Source organism: Benincasa hispida, chromosome 6 (assembly GCF_009727055.1).
Source record: "Benincasa hispida cultivar B227 chromosome 6, ASM972705v1, whole genome shotgun sequence".
Lineage (NCBI taxonomy): Eukaryota > Viridiplantae > Streptophyta > Magnoliopsida > Cucurbitales > Cucurbitaceae > Benincasa > Benincasa hispida.
Window position 1 is genome coordinate 4,545,810 of NC_052354.1, and position 26,561 is coordinate 4,572,370.

At 34.4% G+C, this 26,561-nt stretch overlaps 2 protein-coding genes across 2 annotated transcripts; both read left to right on the forward strand.

Moving 5' to 3' along the window:
* Window positions 1–13,610: 13,610 nt before the first annotated feature.
* Window positions 13,611–22,374, forward strand: LOC120079915 (TMV resistance protein N-like). The gene is made up of 9 exons (XM_039034369.1): window positions 13,611–14,132; window positions 14,302–14,402; window positions 18,907–19,058; window positions 19,149–19,378; window positions 19,411–19,497; window positions 19,639–19,938; window positions 20,120–20,398; window positions 20,834–21,760; window positions 22,243–22,374. Exons 1-9 carry the CDS (start codon window positions 13,707–13,709, stop codon window positions 22,372–22,374), a joined length of 2,634 nt encoding a protein of 877 aa, XP_038890297.1. The 5' UTR covers window positions 13,611–13,706.
* LOC120079033 (disease resistance protein RML1B-like) lies at window positions 22,069–23,489 on the forward strand. The gene has a single exon (XM_039033215.1). The coding sequence runs from the start codon at window positions 22,454–22,456 to the stop codon at window positions 23,246–23,248; it is 795 nt and encodes a 264-aa protein (XP_038889143.1). The 5' UTR covers window positions 22,069–22,453; the 3' UTR covers window positions 23,249–23,489.
* The last annotated feature ends 3,072 nt before the right edge of the window (window positions 23,490–26,561 follow it).

Below are 26,561 nucleotides of genomic sequence, written 5' to 3' on the forward strand. Positions count from 1 at the left end.
TCTCTCTCATAATCAGTATATACACATATCTATATATACAAGTATGTACCGGTATCTGTATCTGTATGTCTTTCAACGAATTTGAAGAAGCTATTTATATGCAAGGCCTTGGCTCGTTGAATTTGTGGTCCCACTGTATAGTTATGGTAGTTTCTGAAATGGCAGAATAGAAAATTCTTTTTGTTACACAATCAATCCGTCAGAAATGCACAACTAAAAGCTGTACACTTGTCAGAATCCTCTGCAAATGCATTACTCTCCACATCTTCGATTAATCACTGCATGTGATGTTTTTTTTTATTACCACATGCGGTTGAAATTGCGTTGATCGCTAAGCTCAAGATCGATTGTCGCATGCACCGTCACTGCGTTGATCATGTCTTCATTCTTGATTGATGGGCGTAATGGGACGTAGATGCATTGTTTATTTTATCTTTGAGCCATGAACGCATGCGGTGACTGATTTCCTGCAAAACATAAATTGAAACATTCTATTCTACCATCGCAATGGTGTTAGTGGGTGTATTTATGACATTTTATAATTTTCGCATTTCTTAGCCAATTTGTATACTATCCACGCAACTTTCCTTTCTTTTTGCCACAATATCTACATAAAACAGTATAAATAACTTGTATTTCTACAAGTTATCAGCTATACGATGCGACCAACCTTTAGTCTTCTTCCTTGAAGTGAATAACATCTCCATGCGTCTGAAGCTTCATCACGATCGACTTAAACTAAACAACAACATGAATACAGACTCGATAACAAGTTAACTATGCCCAAAATGTAGGGGCCCTTACAAATTAACTTAGAAATGTAAAGAAAGCTTTAAAACAGAGGAACCATCTCGAAACATCCATCAACCAACATCCACAACTACATCTAACACTTAAATGCATCGTAGATATGCTTAAAACCCACCAAGACCATAAATATAATTCAATACATAAATGGAATTTGGAATATCAGAACAACCTGGCTCTAATACCAATTCAAGGAATTCTTAATCTAGTGAACCAATGAGCGGAAGTAGATCGTTCCAAATCTCATTGTGAAAGAACAAGAACATTTACAATCAAACACAATAGTTAAGCATCAAGGATAAATTTATAGCATGCTTCTAAGTTAAAAACAAAGGATCCGATAAACATACCTTTGAAAAACCCTTTCTTCTAGTATTTCCTCGATCAAACGGCAATGCGTCCAACAGCATGAATGCAACATGCCTTTGGAATATCCTCGATCAGCAACAAGTGAAACTCGATCCTCGACCCTCGAAGAAAACTCAGCACCACCACTCGGTTACCTTGGTATTCTTGGTGTGAGAATCCTGCAGGTGTGGGCTTTGTATGGATTTGAGAAGAGGGAAGGATGAACTGAAGAGAAAGAATGATCGAGTAGATGATCGAGTAATTCACCGAGGAATCATTTAGAAGAAAACAGACTATCACATAAACTCGTTCCTCAATCGTGTAGTAAGTGAGTTCTATCGTATAGAAATCTTGATCTATCATTTACTCTCTCGACAAGCTATCTCATATCTTGTGTCTTTTTTGGCCCGTGAATTGACAAAAATGAAAACTATTTTCACTTTATCCATTCGATTGCCATAAATTGACTAAAACCACCCACTAAGGTGAAATCATTATCTTATAACTAATTTATTATAAATAATTATCTTATAACTAATTTATTATAAATAATTATCTTATAACTAATTTATTATAAATAATTATCTTATAACTAATTTATTATAAATAAATATAATAACTAATTTATCGTATTATATTTATAACTTACAGTTTTAATATTACATCATATGCAACATATAAACCATAGTTCTTTTTCTCCTTTATGACATTTAATATAAACCATAGTTCGTATTGTTCTATACAAAGAGTTTGTATATGGCCGGACCACGAAATGAATAGTCTCACTATATAACACCATTGATAGAAGAGAATTACATTTGACCAGGATGACCATAGGTGACTTGACCTAAATCCTAAATGAGATGTGAACTCCTACCTATGAAGCTAGTTCTTTGATTTGCATGGGTAAGAGTGGCCAGTTCTTCGACTCAATATGGCTACCATTTTGGGAATTCGTCTTATTAGGGAGCTGGGAACGAAGCTACATAAGAAGAAATTCACTCCTTCCCTATAGTTAAAGATAGTAGAGAACTTGCTCCTTTAAGGGCTTTTTCCAATGCTTAAACAATATGGTGCTACACCCTCTCCTGGCCCAAGAGAGTTTTGGTCATAGTTGGACTATGACTTATTGTTGATTAGAGGGATCAGTGGTACTTAAGAAGTTAGATGTAACTATAAGGGCAAAATGGTAATGTTGGCCCAACCGCACTTACGAGCATCTTGTGAATGGTCATCGTATCATTGATTGGTTATATTCAATGGGCAGGGAAATATATTTGTAGTTCGGTTAATTTTTAGTGAAGAGACCGGTAGTTAATGGAAGTTGATTAATTTAATTAGAAGATTTTAATTAATTGATCAAGTACCCTTGGAACTTTAAACTATAGGGCCATAAGGTTCCCCTGGGATAATTGAGAATAATTTAGTTTTGAAATAATTTGAATTGTTCAAATTAATTGAGATTCAAATTAATTTTGGATGAGAATCAAACCTTGCTTACATATTGTAAATTACTATAAATGGTGTCACAACCCCCTCCCAGATTACCCTTTAAACCTGTAAGGAGATGTGATTATAGCAGTTACCAACTCTCTCGCTGGCACTTACTGCCTACAAACCTGCTTAGCCTAACTTAGAGCCCTGAAATGCATATATACTCAACCACAAACTTAAGACAAAAACATTCATTAACAGGGTTCTACATTACTCTTGAAGTAATACAACTTATATTCTTTACATAATTAGTGAGCCCAACACACTCAGTCATTTCTAACTATTTCTCATGTCTTTAATTATAACTCATCGAACAACTTCCATTACATTTGAAGCATAAAACATAATAATGTTCCGTAAATACTTCCTGAATCTTATTTGAGAACGATCATTCATAGCTCAAGCTCCCAACATCTGTATCATGCCAAGAGACCTATACTTCGGCCTCGGGTTACTGAAATATGGCCTATGAGACCCATACTTCGGCCTCTTCTTCAAAATTTTCTACGTGCACATGGAGTTACTAAATGCTGTCAACACATTAGGTACTTCCCGGACACCTTCCATGCTTTCAGCATCTGGCATACTAAAAATATTATCATGCTTTAAAATTCATATATATTATGAATCTTTCAGAACACAGTTTTAAACTTAGCTATAGTCTCTAGAACGCATGCTTCAACATAGAATACTTAATCTGAAATAAGACTAACATATCACCTTGGCATGCGATAAAACACGTACATACTTGAGGAACGTGCTAAGCAATCTCATGAAACTCAATTACTTGAAAGCAAATAAACTTATCAACAATTATCATTGAAATCACATAGTTCATCATTCTTCATTGTTCTTGCTAATGCGGAACCAACTCAACGCATAGCATTCTTCATTAATAAGTTTTACTAAAACTTGAGTTCATCTCATGGGATGTGGCTCCTCTGTCCATCACCTTCCTAGTTCCACTGGCCCTACGTGTATGTAGCTAGGATCCTATCATCAACCGTCTCTAAGTTTGGTTACCACTTTGAGGTATTGAGCTAAACATACTTTACTAGGAGTCCTTCACATAAACCTTACACTTATCTTGGTCTTATAGGCTTAGCTTTCCCTAATAGCATGCACTAACCATTCAGGCTTTATCTAGGGTAACATACTTCACGAGAACAAGACATTAATCACTTAAGAACATCATGCTTAGACCATACCTATCCATACTTTATAAGTTATTAATCTATCAAACATTTGTAAACATCAGTGAAGTAAATAGCTTGGCAAACGTTTGAGGCTGGCTATCAATAAGTAACTTTCATAAAAGCATGACTTGCAAAATCATTCATAAACATTTGTAGACATTAAAGTCACTCATAGTCTTTGGGAAATCTTTTTAAGATTGATGAGCTTCTCCTACTAATGTCAACCATGTGCGCATATCAAAAGACTTTAGTTACTAGCTCTGGTTTACCTTTTTAGACTCGTTTTTAGAATTAAGCTCACATTTATTCCTTTAGCTTTCAAATCTTCGTAACTTACCTTAGGGCATCAAGTACTTAGTCAAATTTGAAAGGTCTTAAACTTCAGCTGGTCACCTCCTTTGTAACACTCTCACACCCAGTAGTTAGTAGGATTTTTGGGGTGCCAAACCCATGTTTAGCAAGTAGTTGCCTGTTCACCCAACAAATTTCAGATTCAGATTCTAATGTTAATAACTCGAAATCCAAAACTCATTTTAAGAAAATTTCTTCTTCAAACATACTCAAAATTGTCTTAACAATTCTACCTAAAAATTTCAGTGTAAAACTCTCTGTTTTTTTATCTAGAGCTTTAAATATTTCCTAAAAGCCCTAACCACATCTCCCTGCTTGAGCAAAGATTCTAGGTTTAAATTCCAAAATGTGTAACTCGAACCCTAGACCTTTTCTTGCCAAAGTTCATTCTAGAAACTTACTTGAAATGGTGTTCATGATAATACCTTAACGTTTCAGCTTGAAAGTCTAAGTTGTTCGCTCTAGATCTACGTTTCTTCGTCGAGTGCCCAAGAATGCCCGAAAATGAACCTTCGACTCTTCCTTCCTTCTCCGACCTTCTTTCTAGTGAGAACTCCCTTCCAAAGGATAAATTTCAGAAACTAGACCCACAAAAATTTCCAACAGTTTCAAGTTCGTTTGGTTTGCTCGAGCAAATCATCCAAAACGAGCTCTTGAAGTTCGCTTCCCTTTTTATACTACCATCCAGACCCTTGCATGTAATCTCCTTAAGCCACCTAACTCTCTAGTTGAGATTAAGGGCCGAGATTAAGCCATATGTCTGGGTAACTCAAAGAGAAGTTTAAAATGGAGCGGTTAAAATTGACCATTTCAAGCAATTCGATCCCCACTGGGAAAACTCGATGGAAAAGTGTCCTTACTCGATGGAAAATTCCAAGGCTATCAGTTGAATACTCGATGAGAAGGACTCGATACTCAATGGGATACTCGGTGCTGGGTGACTCACTTAATGCATGTTGCTTACTCGATCGCTCGTACTCGACGCATGACCCTTCCTCACTCACACTCGATGCTCGACCCCTTCCTCGACCATTTATACTCCATGCTCGACCCTTCTCGATACTTATAATTGATGCTCGACAACATTTACCCGATGCATGCCTTATGCTCACTCATGCTCAACCACCATTTCCACGACCAACACTTAGCCAAAATTTCTTTTTGCAAGGCTAGCTTATTGACGGGTGCAATGCGACGTAGACGCGTTGTTCAGTTTATCTTTGAGCCATGAACGCATGCGATGATTTGATTTCCTGCAAAATAGAACTGAAACATTATTTTCTACCATCGCAATGGTGTCAGTGGGTGTATTGACGACAATTTATAATTCTCGCATTTCTTAGCCAATTTCTATACTATCGACGCAACTTTTCTTTCTTTTGGCCACAATATCTAAATAAAACAGTATAAATAACTTGTATTTCTACAAGTTATCACTTATCAAACACCTGAGAGCCAAGTTTCTCATACTTAAACGTTTCCCTCTTCATTTCCTTATCCTTAAACATATATAAGTGAAGTAATTAAAACTCGGGTTTTACAAATGGTACCTGATGACAAAAAATTAGTTATCAATTACTTGACGACTAAAATTACATGAACGCAATAAACGATGCATGTTCTTAATGTATGTGTTGATTATCATGCGTCGGTGGTCATACGTTGGAATGAAACTATGTGTTAACGAATGTATGTCATGACCATGCGTTCTAGTCACAAGTTTTCTTGCACTCACGCCAAGTATAATGCGAACACAATTTTCTCGGGTGATCCGAGGTAGAACTTAGGGACTTGTAGCTAGATGTATGTGGTAATGTGTATACGGCGGTTGAATAAAAGAATGATGGAAGGGTTTTATGCTAACACTATTCCTACTCCTAAGTAACAGACAACGTAATGAGAAGTATGAATGAGAGGTAAAGACACGACAACTGTTGACGCGAAGTAAATGGATGGAGGAATGGATAAAATGTGGAGATGTCTTCATTGCAACCGTTAAAAGTGACTGCGAGGGCAACCTCAGTCAACGCAAGCAATGCGATCATGCAACACACACTAAAAGCCTAAATCTAGGATGCATGCAATGTATATGCGATAGTGCCAAGAAGCCTATGCCTAAACCTCCATAACCCGTTCACGTGTTCTCACGCATGAGCGTGATAGCCGTATACCACCGTATCCTACTTCTGGACACATGCAATATCCTATCCGTAGGGTGCATACGCTGTGTAATAGAAAACGGAGCTTATCTCTAAGTTCCCCATTCTTGCTTATGCGTTCCAATCCACTCTCTCGAGTCTTAGATTTGGTTCTTAGACTACTCTCTCAAGTATGCCTAAATGATGAATGATGCGCTCATAAGACAAGGTAACCACATAAACTTGGCTGACGCAAGATTATTCCTATGTCTAGTGAACAATAGCTTACATTGCTTAATGCGACCAACCACTTACCTTCCCAGGCAGTTAGTTACTGCTGACTTTATTCATAGACAAGTGTTGCGTTCACCTATAGACAGGTGTTGTTACAGCTTCACACTAAGTAAATAAGATTTTCTTACACACTCACGCAATGCTCACTGATAACGGGCAGAAATGAACGTTATCATAGTGCCAAATCCTTACACAATGTTGGATTGCGTTGATGAAATATGTTACATTACGTCCATTAAGCATAAATTCTATAATATTGCGGTCGCATGCGTCTAACGCATTAGAGCAGTTGGTCTTTATATTTTTGTGCAGAATAATGCATTAATGCAATGCAAAGAATGCGATCATAGGAATACATTGGTCGAGCGCAACTTCACAGCAAGACTTTGCGTTGATCGTGCTCGCAAACATTCACCCAAGAAGAATCACCGTAACATGGTGGGCGCATCCGAACAAAAGGACAATTAAGACCGATGGTACAGAAAGCTGACGGCAGTCGGATCCAAATTAAGTTGACAGCCGATAACGGTCACAAAGTGCATCCAGCTTTATTGGTGACAATTATCCGGCGCATCAGTTAGGAATTAAAGCTGTCCCATTTGTACAGCCAGAAGAGAGAAGCCGCCTTTCACCTTTGATGCCCTATAAATACCAAGTGCATTCTTCAGAGAAAGGGTTAAACAGTTGATTAGTTCACCATTTTTAGTTCACGCCTCTGTCCATAGTTTTCTTTCACCTTTTCAAGGCGGACGCGAGGAAGAAGTTGTGTCGGTAGATCGTTTCGGTAAGCTTGGGAGAGCACCAGAAGCTATCAAGGCAGAGAGAGGGCCGACTTCTGTGGAAGCGGGAACATCTTTAGTTCAGAATAGAGATTCCAGTGTAAAAAGTCTCGGTCAGCAAGGAATTGCTACCAGGCTCTCTACCTTAAACTTCCATTAGCATTTTGTACTTAACTTATTTATAAGAATGAAATTTCTTTCTCTATATCTGTTCACTTTCTGTGATTCATGCATGAGTAGCTAAATTAGTTGAATGGGTTGAGAAGCATTTAGCTAGCACAACGAGGGAATCTTCATTCTTTGCGATTATCTTATTTATGTATGCTTCATTTGTCTATTAGAGATACTTGGGAGGATAGTCTAAGGATAGAATCTAGACTTGGGAAGGTCAGGTCAGAATCTAGGTTTGAGAAAACCATATTAGAACGCATAAACGAGAGATAGGTGCATAGGGATGAGCACTATTTGTTATCAATGCATCGCATGCATCTTAGCAATAAGATATGATTCTATGCGGACACCTTGCTTTCATGCAGTTTGCATCAATGCATAGGACAAGAGTAGAGACTTAGGAATAAGCTCTATGGACATTTTGCATGCAACACTTGCGTCCTAGATTTTGGAGCATCGCATTTACATTGGAAAACGACATGTTGTGCATGATAGTAACATGATCTCATAGTCTGACGCATTCCCAAGTAATGCTAGCTAAAGATCTTCTCAACCTGTTCATCGCATACTCATTGCATCTATCAACGCAACTTTCGTTTCTCAAATCCGCCGCATTTATTCATTTCTTTTATCAATGAAAACAACAAACCAAACACTCTGTTTGTTTTACTAATTACCGTAAAGTTTTCATAAGAAAATTATCAACACAAACTATTTTCACAAGTCCCTATGTTCGACCTTGGACTTACCAGGAAACTCAGAGGAATTTACACTTGAATTCCACTGGGGAAACTTGAGTGCACAACACAATTCCTTCAATGCATATCATCCATATTTCCACATTCAATAAAACCAAGCATCACTCACCTCTCGGTGATTTGCTACATGCTTCATATCTCTATTCCATATGACTAAGTATGCGATACTCTAGCAATCTCACTAAGTGATGCAATGAAAGTTAATGATGCTAAATAAAGAAGATGGAGATGGAATCGAAGGAAACATAGAAATTCATTGAACACATAAGCTATTAATTCCTTAATCACAAAATGTAATACAATACAATAAGAGAAAAGAAGAGAAAATGAAATGACCAGCTGGAAGTAATGTCTTGCTTCCAGCAGATGTGTGTCAAGGCTGCCGGTGGTGCCATGGCGGGGCGGTAGAGCTGACTCTCCCGAGATCTAGCTCTGGTCGAAGAATTCGGTCGTCACTCGGAATGGATGAAGGAGATGAAAAACTCTCAAGCTTTCTTCTCATGCATTAGTCTGGACCACAGGGATAACCCTGGATGATTTGAACTTCTGCTCATCGGCTTCTATATATATAGCTGGGATCGCCAATAGCATTAATTGATTGCTCTGATTCTGACATTTGCGGCGCATTAGTCCTTTCTGAATCTCTACTGCTAACGGCGTGGTAGGTGAAATGTCAACATCATCTTTTGATTTTCCCGAGATATGCATTGATGCGTTCATTCCACGAACCTTGCGTTGATCTCTCTATTATGCGTTATCGTGTAGCCGCAGTGACCGCATTCGCATAATACCGCAACTTCTACACGATGATCGCAATCGCTTGAAGATCACAACTCCTATGCGATGGATGCATGCGGCTGATTACCGCAACACCCATGCATTGATCGTATCATTCGCCTTTGCGATGGATAGTTTCTCCGTATGCGGTCGTCTATGCGGTAGCCTGACTTCTGCGTTTGCATCCACTTCCTGCGTTAGCTAAAAAATAGACAATTGAACGCATAATAACACATAATAATGGGTTAGCCGAGATTCTTAATGTTGAACGCCACAAGCTCATTTTCTCATGAATTCCTAACATAATTGCCGCATATTCTACTTAACAGCCCTCATAATTCTAAATAAAAGACCTAAGATGACATGCATTTCTGAATGTCATCAGTACCCTAAGGTTGTGTTTAAGTTCGAAGTTGAGTTAGTTCTTGAATGACATTTGTGATGTTCAGGTTTGCTAAACAGGTTAGCTACGCAATAAGTGCCACACAAGGGTTGGTAACTACTGCAATCACATTTCTTTCTAAGTTAAGAAGGTAAACTGGGAGGGGGTGTGACATAGGATGCCTTCATGTACTCCATAATTCTTATCAACGACCTACTCACACCATGATTAAAAGGTAAGTCACCTACTGAATTAATGTTAAAGAAGAAACTTGAGTTTGAGAATCTGAGAATTTTTTGTTGTACCTACTTCACTTGCTTAAGACTATATAACTCATTAAAACTTAGATATCGTACTGAAAAATGTGTTTATCTAGGGCCTAGTATGAATCGTAAAGGATATAGATGTTTGAGTGCAACTGGTAGGGTGCTTTTTGTTTCTTGACATGTGTTTAATGAAGAAGAATTTATGTTTAAGACTTCCTTTGCAGAAACAGGACAAGTAGGTCACATATGCCTTCTCAACCAGCAAGTCCCATTAATTGGCTCCCCTTAATCCCACACATACCACCCTCTACCTCAGCTCCATGATCATATATACGATCTCCTTCGTCCACTCCCATTTAAAGCCATCCCTCACCTCTACAACCAACACATAATAGTCCTAATCCTCCAACGACATCAGTCTCACCATTCCCAAGTCGTTCAGACTCAGCCAACTTGTCCCTTTCTCACAGATCACCTCAATGTCACCACAATTCACTCCTAACCACCACCAACAATGCCCATCCTCCCCCACAGTAGTGCCCAACCCAAACCTGCGACCTGCGTTACAACTACCTACTCACCCAATGGCACTCGTGCAAAGGCAGGAATATTCAACCCTAAAGTTTTGGCTTCTCATCAGTTAAAATATTTTTCTATTATTGAGCCCACAAGAGTAAGTGATGCCTTGAAGACCACTCAGTAGAAACAAAAAATGGGCGTATAATACATAGCCCTCATGAAAAATAACACATGAACATTAGTTCCTCCATCACCATCGCTAAATATTGTTAGAAATAAGTGGATCTTCAGAATAAAAAGGAATCTAGATGGCTCTGTCCAACGTTATAAGGAAAGGCTCGTGGCTAAAGGCTTTCATCCAAGTCCTGGTGTCGATTTTTTTTTAGACGTTTAGCCTGGTATTCAAAGCATCCCCTATTCGTGTTGTAATCAACTTAGCTATTTCAAAAGGATGGGAACTACGTTTACTGATTTTAATAACACCTTCTTGAATGGAATTCTTGATGAAGAAGTCTATATGAGTCAACCACAAGGATTTGTAGATCCAAAACTTCCACACTATGTCTGTAAACTAAATAAGGAAATTTATGGCCTTAAAAAAGCTTCAAGGGCTTGGAACAATACACTAAAGGAAACCTTAAGCAGATGAGGGTTTCAAACTGCAAAGTCAAATACCTCTCTTTTTATCTATTGGGATGGGGCAACCTTGATTTTATTACTAGTATACGTCAACGATGTAATCATCATAGGCAATGACAAGTTGTTAATAAATAAAATAATCAGTGTGTTGGTCTCCAAATTTGCCCTCAAAGACCTGGTCATCTTATGCTACTTCCTAGGTGTGAAACTTCACTATCTAGAAAATGGGGTAATACTTAATCAGGAAAAATATATGGATGATTTACTCAACAAGCTCGAACTTCATGATCTCAAACTAACCCCTTCCCAAAGTGTTATGAATAAATATCTATCTATTGTAGAAGGCACACCTCTCAAAGATCCCCTCATCTATCGAAGCACAATAGGAGTCTTACAATATCTAACAACAACACGACCTGATATTAGATATGTGGTAAACCACCTCAGTCAATTCTTGAAGAAACCAACAGATGCTCACTGGCAGGCATTCAAGAGGGTCCTTTGCTACATCAGTGGTACAAAATATTTTGGCATTTATATTCAACCTGTGTCAGATTTGTCTATCTCTGCCTTCTCAGATGTAAATTGGGCAGCTAATGTTGATGATTGCAAGTCAGTCGCGACCTATTGCAAATTTTTTTTGAGGAAATCTTGTCTCATGGTCATCGAAGAAGCAGTCAGCTATAGCATGATCAAGCACGAAGTTTGAGTATAGAGCTTTAGCTCATGCCTCAACTTAAATAATCTAGATCCAACAACTTTTAAGAGAAATTGGAATGCGAACGAAGTCTATCCCAATCTTGTGGTGTGATAACTTAAGTGCTGGAGCACTAGTTGTCAACCTCGCATTTGATGCTTAAACGAAACATATTGAAATCGATATTAACTTTGTCCCTGATCAAGTTCTAAAGGCACAACTTGACATAAGATATGTACTATCCTCAGATCAAGTCACTGACTGTCTTACAAAAACATTATCACATAGTCAATTCTTCAATCTATAGTCCAAACTCAGAGTTGTTGCACTCCCCTCTCATTTGAGGAGGGATATTAAGGAAGACTAAGTAGACTGCCAAGTCACCAAGTCAAATACAATCAACAGAGACATGTCATCAGCATTCCAAAAATACAGTAGGTATTTTTTGGCCAAAGAAGAAAATTTGTGAAGTGTGTTGTGAACCATTTTTTGGCCAAAGAAGTAGCAAAGTTGAGAGAAGGTTTTCTTTTCTTCAGCATTTTTTCATTGAGTGGCAATGAGCAGATCATTGAGAAAAATACAGGTATTTTTCTCGGGTTTGGTGGATTTCTCTTATTGTTTATTCCAAGTTACCAAGTTGTGGTATTGTGTTGGGCTATTTGGGGAGAGATTTGTAAGCGTGAGTTAGAGGGTTCTTTACAATCTCAATCGTAGTAGAACCTACAATTGCAGAACACTAGACGTAGTCCCGAGTTTGGGACAAACCAATATATTTTTTGATGTCGTTCTCTTCTTTCCTTATCTTCTTTATTTACAATTTTATAATTGAATACCTATTTGGCTCTAACCTGTGAAGTAGGAGTTTGAGATATAATTTAGTTTATTCTGTATTTAATTATATCTCGCACCAATTCTCAACAATTCTCTCAAGTTAAGCAAAAAGGGATAACTATATAAGTTTTATTCTTTGTCACCACTCACATTTGTGAACCGAAATCCTAGCAATATGCCCTTAAGATTCCTCACCGACACAATCATGAACGAATAAATAAATGCTCAATACATGGGATCTTGTTCCCTACCCTCCCAAAACCAATATCATGGGATCAAAGTGGGATTTCAAACCAAAAACTTAAAGAAAATGACTCAATAGATAGATGTCAAAAATTCTATCAAACCAGAAACCATCCATCTCATCCTCACTCTTGTTGTTACATATGGATCACCCTTACGCTAATTAGATGTCAAAAATTCTTTTCTCATATGGTATTCTAAAAGAGTAGGTCGATATATATGCTACAATGTAGTCTTGATTCTTTAATTTTATTGCGTAAGCCTCAATTATACATTCCTAATGCTTCATTTTTGTCCTTCTCACCTCAAAACTCTTAATTCTCATTCCATAGCTCAGCTCCAATACAAAACATTAGAAAAAGAAAAATGTCAAAGCATACAATTCAAACATGAACTGGTCCAAATATGAGTTCTTGGAACAATATTTTTTTTAGTGTTATATATCTAGGGGTCTTAATAAAAGAAAGAAGAAGATGCAAGCAAGAGAAAGAGAAAGAAGATGGAAGATAAAGGAGGAGGAAAAAAATATACATTGGAATGCCTTGAAGATGTTGTCTAGCGACCAAGTATATAGATGTCTCGTTGACGAAGTTGGCATATTTAATTATTTACGGTGTATTTACGATTATGACCTTAAGATATAGAAAACTGTGATATGCAAATTCTCTAATCTTAGAGGCGTCATCGTTCTGTATTATGTAATATAATAAAATTGTTAAGTTTTCCATTAATAAATTAAAGAAAAACTGACATATGGACCGATAATGTTACCAAATGGGAGTATTTCAAGAGCAAAATTTGTTGAATATAAAATATCAGTTATTTGATGAGTATTAACAAACATTTTTAATTTAGCATAACTCTCCTCAATACATAGTAGACCTAGGAATGTCAGAATTTCGGTGAACCCACGTTTATGTTGAATACAGTACATTAAAAGAATTGTTTAACTATCACGTCTTTGCAGGCTGTTCTTAAAAACATTGTGTTTTGACTTTTTATCCTTAGGCTCACAAATGAAAAAGAATGTTCATCTCAAGCTTCTCAACAAAACCATGGAGCCATCTTCTACCTCATCCTTTCCAAAGACATATGATGTCTTCATAAGTTCCCGAGGTGGCAGTAGCGGTGGCGACGACAGTAAATTCGCTTCTGAATTGGCGAAAGAGTTGTCGAATATTGGGCTAAGGACTTATGAGGGGTTCAAACTTGGAGGTGATAGTCAGATTATGCAGGAAGAGGCAATAAAAAATTCAAGGCATTTCATTGTTGTTCTAACAAAAGATTATGTTACTTCGATTAGGTGTTTGAGAGAGTTGAGCAGAATAATGGAAAGCAGGGGAGAAGATTATGAAGAAGTAATCACAGTGTTTTACAAAGATCATCCATCTTGTTTGGTAAAGGAATTGGAAGATTTTGGGAAGAGATTGGAAGATCACAAAGTAAGGCAAAGAAGAGATATTAACTAAGATCAGTAAGTGTGGGTCTTGAGAACAGATTTTGAAGAATGTTTTGAAGACAGAGTTTGCAAACAAGGTTTAAACAATCATTAGCAAAAAAGGGTAAGTTTCAGAAAAACAGAGTTGACAATAGATCTTGATGTATTCTCAGAAAGAAGTCAAGCAGAAGCTTTTAATGGAGCTTCCAAGATGTACTCTGCTTTGGAAAGATTCAGCGAATTTGCCAAAAACAATATTTGTAGAAGAAAAAAGGTAAAGTTTTCAAAAACCATGAATTTTGATTTTAAAATTTTCCCATATATTTTTGGTTCCTTCTAAATCTCTATTTTGATTCTTCTAAGTTCCAAATTTTGACGATATGCGTGTCAATATATAATGACTTTCTAAAGTGGATTTTTGTTTTTTTTTTTTTTTTCAATTGAATTAAGCTACAAAAGCTTGTTCAACTAAAGACGAATTAGGATCCCAAGAAAAATCAATCCATAGAAACCTTTTGACTTATTTTTCTTGGTTTTGGATTTTTCTTTCCCCATTTATTGCTAGTGTGTTTAGAATCCAATAATAATCCTTCGATAGTCATATTCTCTTCATGTTTTTTTTTTCTAGATACAAAAGGTGGGCCCTTATGATTGATGATCTACACCTCTCACAAACATATATGAAATAATACATTTTTACTTACGTCATAACGTAACTTATCACATTTTATAACATATTGCGTTAGGAATGATCTTGTAGTCCTAACACGATGACCATCTCTGTCGCTTATATTAACTAACAATCAATTATGAGAAAAAGGGGAAAAACACAAACAAAGAAAATAAAAAATTGTGATTCACGTTAGGGATGGCCATATAGCCCTAACCCATGACCATCACTGTCGCTAATATTAATTTTTTCTCACAAAAAAACAATCAATTGTGAATAAAAGGGGGAAAACACAACAAAAAAAATAAAAATCGTTATTTCGTTAGGGATGACTAGTAGCACTAACATGATGAACCATCTCTGTCGCTATATATTAAATTTCTTACAAAAAACAATCAATTATGAGAATAATGGAAAACAAACAAAAAAGAAAAATAAAAATCGTATTCGGTTAGGGCTACAATACACATGGTCATCTCTAATGCAATATGTTAAAAAAAGTAGGATGTGCTAATAAAGTAAGCATTAAGATTAATTTCATACATTTATAAAGTAAGGTCATTAATCCTAAGGGTCTGAAAGTTTGTACAAAAATACCTATTCTCATACCATTATTAGTTAAAATTAGGGTATTTTTTAAATTTAGGAGTGATTTCACATCAACAAACATTTTTGTTATTGCCAAAATTACTTCTCTTCCAAAATAAATTGTTAGATCGAATGTGTTTTTAGTGGGTGATAGACCGGAATTGCAATCAATCCCACAAATTCGCCCTAGTTCTTCTTTTTTTTTTCTTAAAGTAAAATTTGCTCCATTTATGTATTGATAATTATTTCTTTTTTAAAAAGATATTCTATTTAATAAATTGGCAATTCTAAAATATTTTTTGAATCAAACATAATAATTTAACATGACTTTTTGATATATGAAAATCACTTTTTAAAAGTCTGGAATCAAGCTGGATCAATACGATTATATATGAAAATTAATTTTACTAAATCAATTTTGTAATCAAAATCTCTTTATAAAATCACTACTTCAATCATTACTCTTAAACATTCACAAACATATTAAGTGATTTTGACCCTATAACTAAAAAAACACTCTTGACTCACTACCCTATTGAAATCACACCTAATATTCCAACTCAATATCAGCCTCAATCTATTTTTTTTTTTTTTTTTTTTTTTTTTACTTTTAATACATGTATAATTAAGTTGGCAATCTGCTTTTGTAACTTTTAATACATGTCTATGTTGGTACTTTATACACATATTTGAAGCCATGCATCCAAATTAATGGTATAAACATTTAGGGCTAAAACATAAAATTTAAAAGTCTTAAGAGAAAAAAAAATGAAACAAATCCTAGATCCACAAGGACCAAAATGGTATTATTAAACCTACACATCATTAGTCATATTAGTTTCATTTCTACACCATTTTAATTACTTTTCATACCTTTTATTTAATAACAAATTTTTATAGAAAATTATTTCAAATAGTAAATTGTTGAAAATATTTAAATAATATAGCAAAATTTTAGAACTATCAATATTTGAAAAACATAATCATATTCTAAATTCTACTATTTTTTTTATAAATATTTCAGTTCATTTCTCTGTATTTGAAAATAACCCAATATACTTGCATAATATTTCTAATTAATACATGGTTGTCTTTATTTTAAATTTTCATAGAAGCCTTCATTAAAATGAATGACCCAAGGTGGCCAATATTATATGAACATTTTTAAGTTTTTAACTAAGAAATTCTCCACCCCTCTATAATAATCTAATAATAATAATAAAAAAAAAATGTGTCTTCAATTTTTTGTCCAATGTGTTGACTATATTTTAACATAAGGACAGACGTTATGTTTTTTTTTAATATAGAAACTGGAATATAGTGAATAAAATAAATAGATATCGATCCACAGATACATAGAATATGTATTATATTGATATCAAAATACAATTTTAAATATGTTAGTGGTTGCGTAATCTACGACTTTGCTTTTAAAAGAATATATATATAATTTTTTCGTTTTTTTAAAATGTATTTCACATAAAATAATTCAGTTGATTCATGACCCTTACAATTGGATGTTATTTATGATTTTGATTCCTGACACGTTAATTTCTAGATAATCATAAATGTTTGTTTTCATTTATCTGGAAAAAAAAATGTTTTCCAAAAACAGTCAACGGTTTAAAATGAAAACATTCATGTGTAAACCACTTATTTTTATATACAAATTTGTTTGATTTGTTTTTATTTCTATTTATGTCGAATTATTTTGATCTAATAAGCTCAGTACTTGAACTTGAAAACACATCCACCGGTCGAAATTGTTTGTTTTCTTTTGTTTTCTTCTACAACATATGATCGTTCAAAGTTTTCTATTAAAACTCAAAGAAACCATAAATAGTCAAATATAAAAAAGATGTATTTCGGTATTTACACAAATTGATAACTACTAACTTATAACCTCGTTAAAATATTTATGCCTTAAGATCCTTTTTTATACTTTCATTATTGTCTTTCTTTTTCTTGTAATCTATCTACCTTAATTAAAGATGACCGTTTTATTTTCTTAATGAGATAAACAAAGGTCAAACAGTTAATGAGGAGGAAAGTAAGAGAGAAGAGAAAATAGAGAAGTGTTAGTTCAAAAACCAAAGTAGTCAGGGGAGAGATCCCTCATTTCTTCCAATATGGAACTCTCAATATGCTCCCTCGAGATGGTGCCTCTTTTAGGTTCATCATTCTTGATCGAACCTCAAATTCTTTTAATCGGACCAAATATCCCATTTAGACTTTATGGGCTCTAATACCATATTAGATGTATAAGGTTTCATCTCAAAACCAATTGACAATATGACGAGTAACTCATCTATCTCATAAGGAGTATGAGATCCCTTCCTTCCTTCGTTCGTTTAACAAATATTTTTTATTTGTGTGTGGTTAAGGTGGGATACACCCAAGTTATGCTAGTGGTTGCACGATCCCCAACCACTTTGCTTTTAAAAACACGTTCACTAGTCAGATTTTTATTGTTTTCATCTATTTTATTTTAGAATATATGATCGTTCAAAGTAGGTTGTTAGAGTTATTTACAGGTTGTTGATAGAGTTGATCGTAGTAGTTGCTCGTCATCAAAGTCAATCGCTGGAGGTAGTCGTTCCCAAAGCTGGTCATTGCGAACGTTGTTTGTTGCAGCTTATCATCAAAGTTGGTCACTAAAGCTAATCGGTAGAGAAGGTCGCTGAAGGTGGTCATCCTCAATGAGTGTCATCAAAGGTGGTTTTTCGCTGGGGTAGGTTGTTGGTTGTGCTAGTCATCGGAGTTGATTTTAAAAGGTTTGGTCAATAGGGCGCAATGATAGCTGGTGGCAACCATGGTGAAATTAAGTAGTAGTGTGAGGATTTGATGAGAGATCTAACCATTAAACACCTAAAAAAAAAAAAAACTTTATTTTAAAGTTGATTTTAATTGTTTCTTTTGAACCAACTTAATTATTTCACCAACCTAACTTTTAGAAGTTACTTTAAGTAGCATAAAGCTCCAATTTTTTTTAAATGACATTTTTTCCCAAAAAGTAAATTTATGAAAAGCTTAACCAAACAAACATATAAACCAGTTAAACTAATTTTTATGTTTGGTTAAAACTTCAAAAATCATATTTCATTAGGTATTCCTCTTAGAAACATACTTAATTGCATCCTACGTTACCTACATTTTTCTCTCATATGACCTAATTTTTCATTAATAGTTTGCTACGTCGAAAACTTTTCCTTACTTCTTTTTTAAAACATTTTTTTTACTTGTATGTAATCAGGCTTTTTTCTTTTTCTTTCAAGTAATCATGATTAAAATATTTTTCTGATACAAACTTGTATATTTCTTGATCACGCACTCTACTATGCATTCTTAAATTTTGGGTCCAATTACTTGTTTATGCAATAGATCAGTGTGTTGTCTTTTTAATATGAAAAATTACTCTGCTGATGATTGTTAGAACAATTTAACATGTCCAAAAAAGCATACAAAACATTGACAACTAACATTGATATTAATTTGCTATGTATATGCAGCCATGAATCAGATATCATCAACAAGTCAATGAAATCATCAACAAAGTCAAAGAATCTTCCACCATAGTTGGAATCTCACCTCAATTGCATCAAGTGGATGACCTCCTTGATTTAGACTCAAATGACGTACGTTTTATTGGAATAGTTGGAATGGGTGGTATTGGTAGACAACCATGCTAAAGCTCTTTACAAAAACCTTCAACTAAGTTTAGTTATAACCATTGCTTTCTTAGAATTTCTGACGAGAAATTAGTCTCAGTGCAAAAGAAACTACTTTTGAGACTCGGTGGGAAACTTGACAAAGTAATTAAAAATGAGGATCATGGAGCAAAGTTGATTAAGAAGTGTTTGAGGAACAAAAAGTTTTTGATTGTTCTTGATGGGGTTGATGAAAGAAGACAAATAAAAAAGTTAGCTAGAAGTCCTGATTGGTTTAATCCAGGGAGTCGAATCATCGTTACGACTCGAAATAGAAATCTTTGTGTAACCTAAGTATAAACATAAAAATCTTTGAGTACAACGTTGAATTTCTCGATCACGACGCATTTGGAGAAGATCATGAGCCACCGGATGAGAATTTTAGGGATCTTGCTGAGGAGATGGTAAGAATGGTTGAAGGGCATCCATCAGCTTTGATTTGAATTGGATCCTATTTGCATGGTAAAGATTTCGATAAATGGGAAGAAAGTTTTAAGAAGGTACCTAAAATACTTTACGAAGATCTTTTTGATGATGTATTCAAGACAAGTTATAATGGATTAGATGATGATAGCCAACAAATTTTTCTAGATTTGGCTTGTTTCTTCAATAATGGGATGAGTGTGGATAGAGTGATTGAAATACTTGAGAGTTTTGGATATAAATCATCCCACAAGAAATTACACTTGTTGGCTGAAAGAAATCTAATTCAGATTTCATATGACATGGTACAAATGCATACCTTGGTTCGTTGTATGGGTCGAGGAAATGTTCGACGTAAGAGGGAAACTCAAACTAGGATTTGGCTCAGAAAAGATCTTCGTCGTGTATATCACGAAGAAAGTGTAAGTAATAACATTTAACTTCATTTCATTTTAAATTTCCTTTGAAGTATATTTGGAAGTGATTTTTAAGAGACGAACCAAATAACTATCGTTTTTACAAAATCACTACTTTAACATGCACAATGATATATTAGTTTATTGTGTTTGGTTCATGTAACTATTAATCTTGTTTATTTTTCAGGGATTAAAACACGTTCATGGAATAGTAGTTGTGGACATGGAGGATGAAGAATTAGAATTGGAGGCCAAGCCATTTGCATATATGACGGAATTGAAGTTATTAGAAATGAACAATGTGAAGGTTGATGGAAATATTGAACTTCAACTGTCAAATAAATTGCGATTTCTCAATTGGAATGGCTATCCTTTCAAGCATTTGCCCTCAAATTTTGAACCACAATCTCTACTTGAATTGCATTTGCGCAATAGTAATCTTATGCGACTTTGGGAGGGAAAGAAGGTCAGTATATATATATATATATATATATATATATATATAATTCAAATATAGTAATTGATATAAATTCAAATATAGTAATTTTAGGGCTAATAGTTAAGTATATAGCAATGATTTTAAAAAATTGCAAATATAGCAAAATCTATTAATAATAAGCTATATTTCAAATAAACTCTTATCAATGATAGACTCTATCTCTGATAGATTCTCTATCCTTGATAGAATCCTATCGAATGATAGACTATATAGTTGATAGACTCCTATTAGCAAATCTAAGTTATGTTATATATACAAATTCTATTCTGTTGTGCTATATCTGTTAATATATTGGATTTGATAGCTAAATTTGCAACTACTCCTTTTATTTTTAGGTAAGAAATTGAGAATTGCATTGATATTTAATGTGAAAATTTGTGAACTTGTTTTCCACAATTACAGGAATTTATTTGGTTGAAAGAGATTGATGTGAGTGGATCAGAGAATTTGGATGAGACTCCTGATTTTTCAAATGTTCCAAATCTCCAAAGATTGATATTAAGGAATTGTGGAAGATTGTGTGTGGTTCATCCTTCCATCACTACTCTCAATCATCTTGTTTTAGTTGATATGGCAAACTGTCTCAATCTCAAAATCTTTCCATCTAAACTAATCACTTGCAAAAGACTCCAAACTTTGATTCTTTCCAATTCAGGCCTTGAGTGTTTTCCAGAGATTGAAAAACCTACCAAATCTTTAACTGAACTTCACCTTGATGGTACTCTTATACAAGACCTTCCTTTGTCATTTGGACTTCTAACCCACTTGACATTATTGAACCTAAGGGATTGTACTCAGCTTTGCAGTCTTCCAAGATCGATTCGTAAATTGATATCGCTTCAAACTCTCAATTTGAATGGTTGCAAAAAACTTCACCAAATTCCTTTCACTTTGGGGGCAATACAATCTCTTACCATGCTTGACATTGGGGGAACATCTGTAGACCAAGCACCATATGCTATCACTTCTTTAATGAATCTTGAAACTTTAAATTGCGAAAGGCTATCATCAAGAAATATTTGGCACTCTTTTAGTGCTTTGTGTGGAAATGATGTTCTGCCTCTCAAAGATCTGAATCTAAGTGATTGCAATCTTGAGGATGAAGATATTCCTGATGATATCAAATGTTTGTCCTTATTGGAAATTCTTGATCTCAGCAAGAATTCTTTTGTAAAGCTCAAAGAAAGTCTGACTCAGCTTGTTAACCTCAAGGCATTGTACTTGAATGATTGCATTAACATTCAACCACAACTGTTACCAAAGCTTCCTACCACTTTACAATATGTGGGAGGACAAAACTCCCAGGACAATATCTCACAGAATGTTGAAGTTTTTTTTTTTTTTAGTTATTATTATTATAAATAGAATTCTTCTAAACCCCCCCCGTTTGGAAAAAAAAAATTATAAATAGAATTCTTCTAAACCGTTGATATAATATTAAATTCGTTCCTGATCCATCGAAGGAAGTTTTTCAGCAGATTGGTGATTTAACATGATATATATTGAAATTCACAAACCCTAAACTGGCTTTGATCAGCCAAAAAGAATACAAAAAAGACTCGATCAAAGAATGTTGAACCAAAAGATACGCCGTTTTGAGGATCTCACATTGAAAAAATTAAAGGACTTCACAATGTTTATAAAATATATGTTTAGTTTGAGGGAAACTTCATGTTACCTGATACGGTAACCGAGCAAGAAGTTTTGAATGACCTATCAGTTGAAGCTTTTGGGTTGATTCAAAAAGATATAAGGCAAAACAATCTTACTTTCAATTTTTCAACATTAATTTTGTTCCATTTTATTTTCAGGTTGTTATGGAAGCAAATCAGCATCTCAACCATCAAGTCCTCCAAAGGTGGTCACCAAAATTGAAAAAGTTTATGAGATTGAAGAAGAAGAGAATAGGTGATGCACATTTACTTTTTTCATCACTTCTATGATGTTCCAACTTTTGGATCTAACATTGATATCTTTTGAGAATGCAGCCCTGAAGAAGTAGATAATATTAATGCCATCAAAATGGGAAAGCAGATATCTCAGTCAAGTACTCATTCAAAGTTTGAAGTTTCATGCAAAGATTTGGTTGGAATGGATGAGCAATTGGAGGAAGTACATGCACTTCTTGATTTAAAAGAATCAAATGAAGTACACTTTGTATGGATTTGTGGAATGGCTGGTATTGGTAAGACAACCATTGCTGAAGTCGTTTACAATCAAATTGTTCACAAATTCCAGAGTAGTTGCTTTCTTCATATTTCTGAGAAAAATAATTTATTATCATTACAACATCAACTACTTTCTCAACTTCTATTGAAAAATGACATTGAAGTTCGGGACGAGGATTACGGAGCACAGATGATTCAGAATGAAATGAAAAGTAGAATGGCTCTTGTTGTTCTTGATGCCATTGATGAGAAAAGACAAGTAGAAGTTTTGGTTGGAAGTCCATATTGGTTTGGTCAGGGAAGCAGAGTCATTATTACAACAAGAAACAGAGAAATTCTTCATCAACTGAATTACAAAGATAAAATGCGAGAATACAATGTGAAGTTACTTTCTCAAGAAAATGCCAACTTGCTCTTCTGCAAATATGCATTTGGAAATAATGACGGTCAAGATAAGAATGAGCTCTGTACTGAAATTGTGAAGAAAGTTGGAAGACATCCATTGGCTTTGATTTTTATCGGATCCGCTTTGCATAATAAAGATGTAGCCACATGGAAAGAAATGTTAAGGGTTCTGTGTAATGTTGAAGAAGATTTCTTCAGTATAATATCAAAATTAGAGAAATCAGAAGAATTGCACAATGAATAATGTGGGGAGAAGTTGTCCAATTGAAGAATGTGATGAAGAATACAAATAAATGAAGCTGTTTATATACAAACTGCCTCTACCTTGTACAGAATCGTGAAGAGGTTCTTATCAAGGGAAGACTGAGGCAAAAAATGGCTCAGTTTGCTAATTGTAAATTTGATGTTCATAGTTTTTTTTAAGATTTGTTCAGGCTGTTTAATGTACTTTTTTTCTTTTTAATTATTATTTTCTCCTCCTCTCAACCGAGGCTGTATATATAAATCTCATTCAGTTTAATAAAAGTCGTTTGGGGGGAGTTCTTTTAATTTTTACTCTGCAAAATCTTTATGGCATTAGAGCCTCTCCAACTAGTTTCAAAAGATCATCTTCCATGCGTTTGATTTGGCTTTGATTATTTTTTTTCTTTGATTTCTACTTTGTTAATTATGAGGAGTGTATTTGTTCTTAGTAGTCGTTTTGTTCAACAAAGTGTTCTTGATCTTTTCTCACTATTTTCGTTGTGCAACGTTCAAGAACATGAAGATTATTTTTCTTAGGGGGAGCCTAAGGCGCAGTTGAAGGGAAGAGATTTTTGGTCATAGGGTGAGCCTGAGACTTCATTCATCGAGAAGGATTTCTCAAGCTTTAAGGAGAGCATAAGGTGTTATTTATCGAGAAGGGAGTTCTCAAGACTTGGGGGGACCTAAGTTCTCATATGAAGGAGTTCACTGAGTTATAAGGAAGATAATCAAGTGAGGAGGAGTCTCACACACTATCGGAAATTGAAGTGTTCAACACTAATATTATCACACTTAGAGGGAGCTGATGGTGAGGGCAAACGCACGCGTCAAATTATAATATATTAAAACGGTCAAGAGGCCGAGTATCGTCCTATGAAAAATTGGTTTGACTCTTTTAGCTATTCAGAGATCATTCTAATTTTATAAAAAGCAAATAAAAGATAACACGGGGGTGAAACTAGACAAAGACACGTCCTAAAGTATGATATCGTTAGATGGATTAACCAAATTAATTATCTAGATCTTAGATTGATTTCATGCTAATTATAGATTTAAGAGTCTTATACCCAGGTATCCTCTCTCGAACTCAACCCTTTCTAATAACTAACCATTAATTCAATTCCTTGCAATTACTTGATTAGTTACAGCATTAAGTTTCTCCATCATTAATCTCTATTAATCTCCTATCACTTTAGTGCATACTTGATTAAACAGTTTAACATGCTAGATCTAACCTAACGCCCTCTTTCTCAACAAGACTTAATTAAAAGAACATTTCAAACAATAGTAAATTGTTCGTAAGCATTAAGACTAAGAATATTTATAAATTATGCATAAATTGAATTAAGAATTAATTAACTCAGTTCATGCAATCCATAAAACTAGATCAAAACCCTAAGAACACAAATTAGTGACTCGTGATTACCACACAACATAACATTCATGAAGTTTCCAAATACAAAGGAAAAGAAATAAATAGGAAGAAGAAGATGCAAGCGGGTTCTTGACTCTCTAGTCCTCGAATTCAAGAATCGGCAACCCAACGAACTCTTCAAATCTTCAATCCTTTGAAGCTCTAAGTAAAGGAACCCTATGAAGGGACTGTAGCAAAAGCGGATCGTGCCAAATTCAAATTTCACATAATGAAAATTACAGAGAAGAAGAAGAAAAGAAAAAAAGAAAATAAGAGACTTACCCTTGAAGAACGATATCTTCATGTTTCCTTTCTATTTGAAGAATCACGAACAGCATAAAACCAATTTATCCAAATGGAAACTACCACAATAGCAATCTCGTATTCTCTGGATGAGATCCAGGAGGAGTGGAACTCTAGCTATTTTGTGTGAGCGACGAGGAAGATAGAGAAAAAAGAATAGAGGATCAAAAGTTTAGAGATCTCACTATGGGATATTCTCTATATTTCTCTTGTTTCTTTTCTTTTTCACGCAAGAAGAAGAAGATTAACTAATCCTCACTCACATGATATCAAAAATAACTATATAATTAAAAAAACTTAATTTATTTTAATAATTAATTTAATATATATTTATATGATAACCACTTTATCCTATAATATATATATATTAAACTGTATGTTATATCAAATATAACATATAACTTATAGTTTATATATTGTATCAAATACAATATAAACTATAGTATCTTTTCTCTCACTAATGGCATTTAATATAAATTACATTTATATTAAATTTAAAAATATGAATCCAATTCATAGAATTAATATTTGAATCATATTCAAATATTTATTTCCTCTCATAAATATTTAATATTATAATGTATCAAATGTTACGAATGTCTTAAACTCGTAGTTCGTAAATATTATTAATATATTCTATTTTTCAATAAAAATATTAGTGAGTATTTTATTCAATAAATTGTTGTTGATATAGCATTCTGTTATAAAAATCCAATAAACGAATTCATGGTTATAATATGTATACTTTAACTTTATGAGGCGATATAAAAGTGGATCAAGTTTTTGTATATAGCCAAAATGGTCTATATGGATGAGATTGGGTACCTCATCCTAGTGACACTATTAGATGCGGCTCATTTTTATACTGATACAAATAATGTGATCCCAAAATCATTCATGTGGAGACATGTAAGTGGGAGGTATCCTATACAATGAGTTTACATAAGACCGGACATCGAAATAGTCAATTTTTCTTTATAACGATCGTTTACTGTACTGACTATTTCAAAATTTCAATGACCTAGGGTAACTCGATCTTAATCCTGAGCTAACTATGAACTTCTGTTTATTTGGGATAATTGTAACGCGAATTTTTGTATGATAAGTCCATGCCATAAACTTGATGACATAGATTTTATGCGATGATATGTGATACTACTTCTAGATATGTGTTATTAATGAATGTTCTTGTAGTATGTTATGCATTGTCACAAGTTTCTTTGCGTTGAAACCAAGTATAATTTCACCGCAAGTTTCTCGGTGTGATTCGAGGTTGAACACTAAGACTGTTTGACGTTATTGCGTTGTGTTTGTGATATATGCGACCAGGGGTTTTTCAATTTATAAAAGAGTTTTGTGTACAAGTAATTAAACATGCGATAAAGTAAAGTAAAGCGGTAGAAATACGATAATAAAATAAATTGCGATAAAGTAAATCTAAGCTAAGATGATACAAGATACTGAGGTCAAGGCTGGCTGTGAAGATTATACAAAGATCGTGTAATGCGGTGACAAGTCTTATGTGTGAAGTAGAAACAGAGAAGATAATTAATACAAACATCACAAGTTCCTTAATTGCATTAAAGATATAAGTACA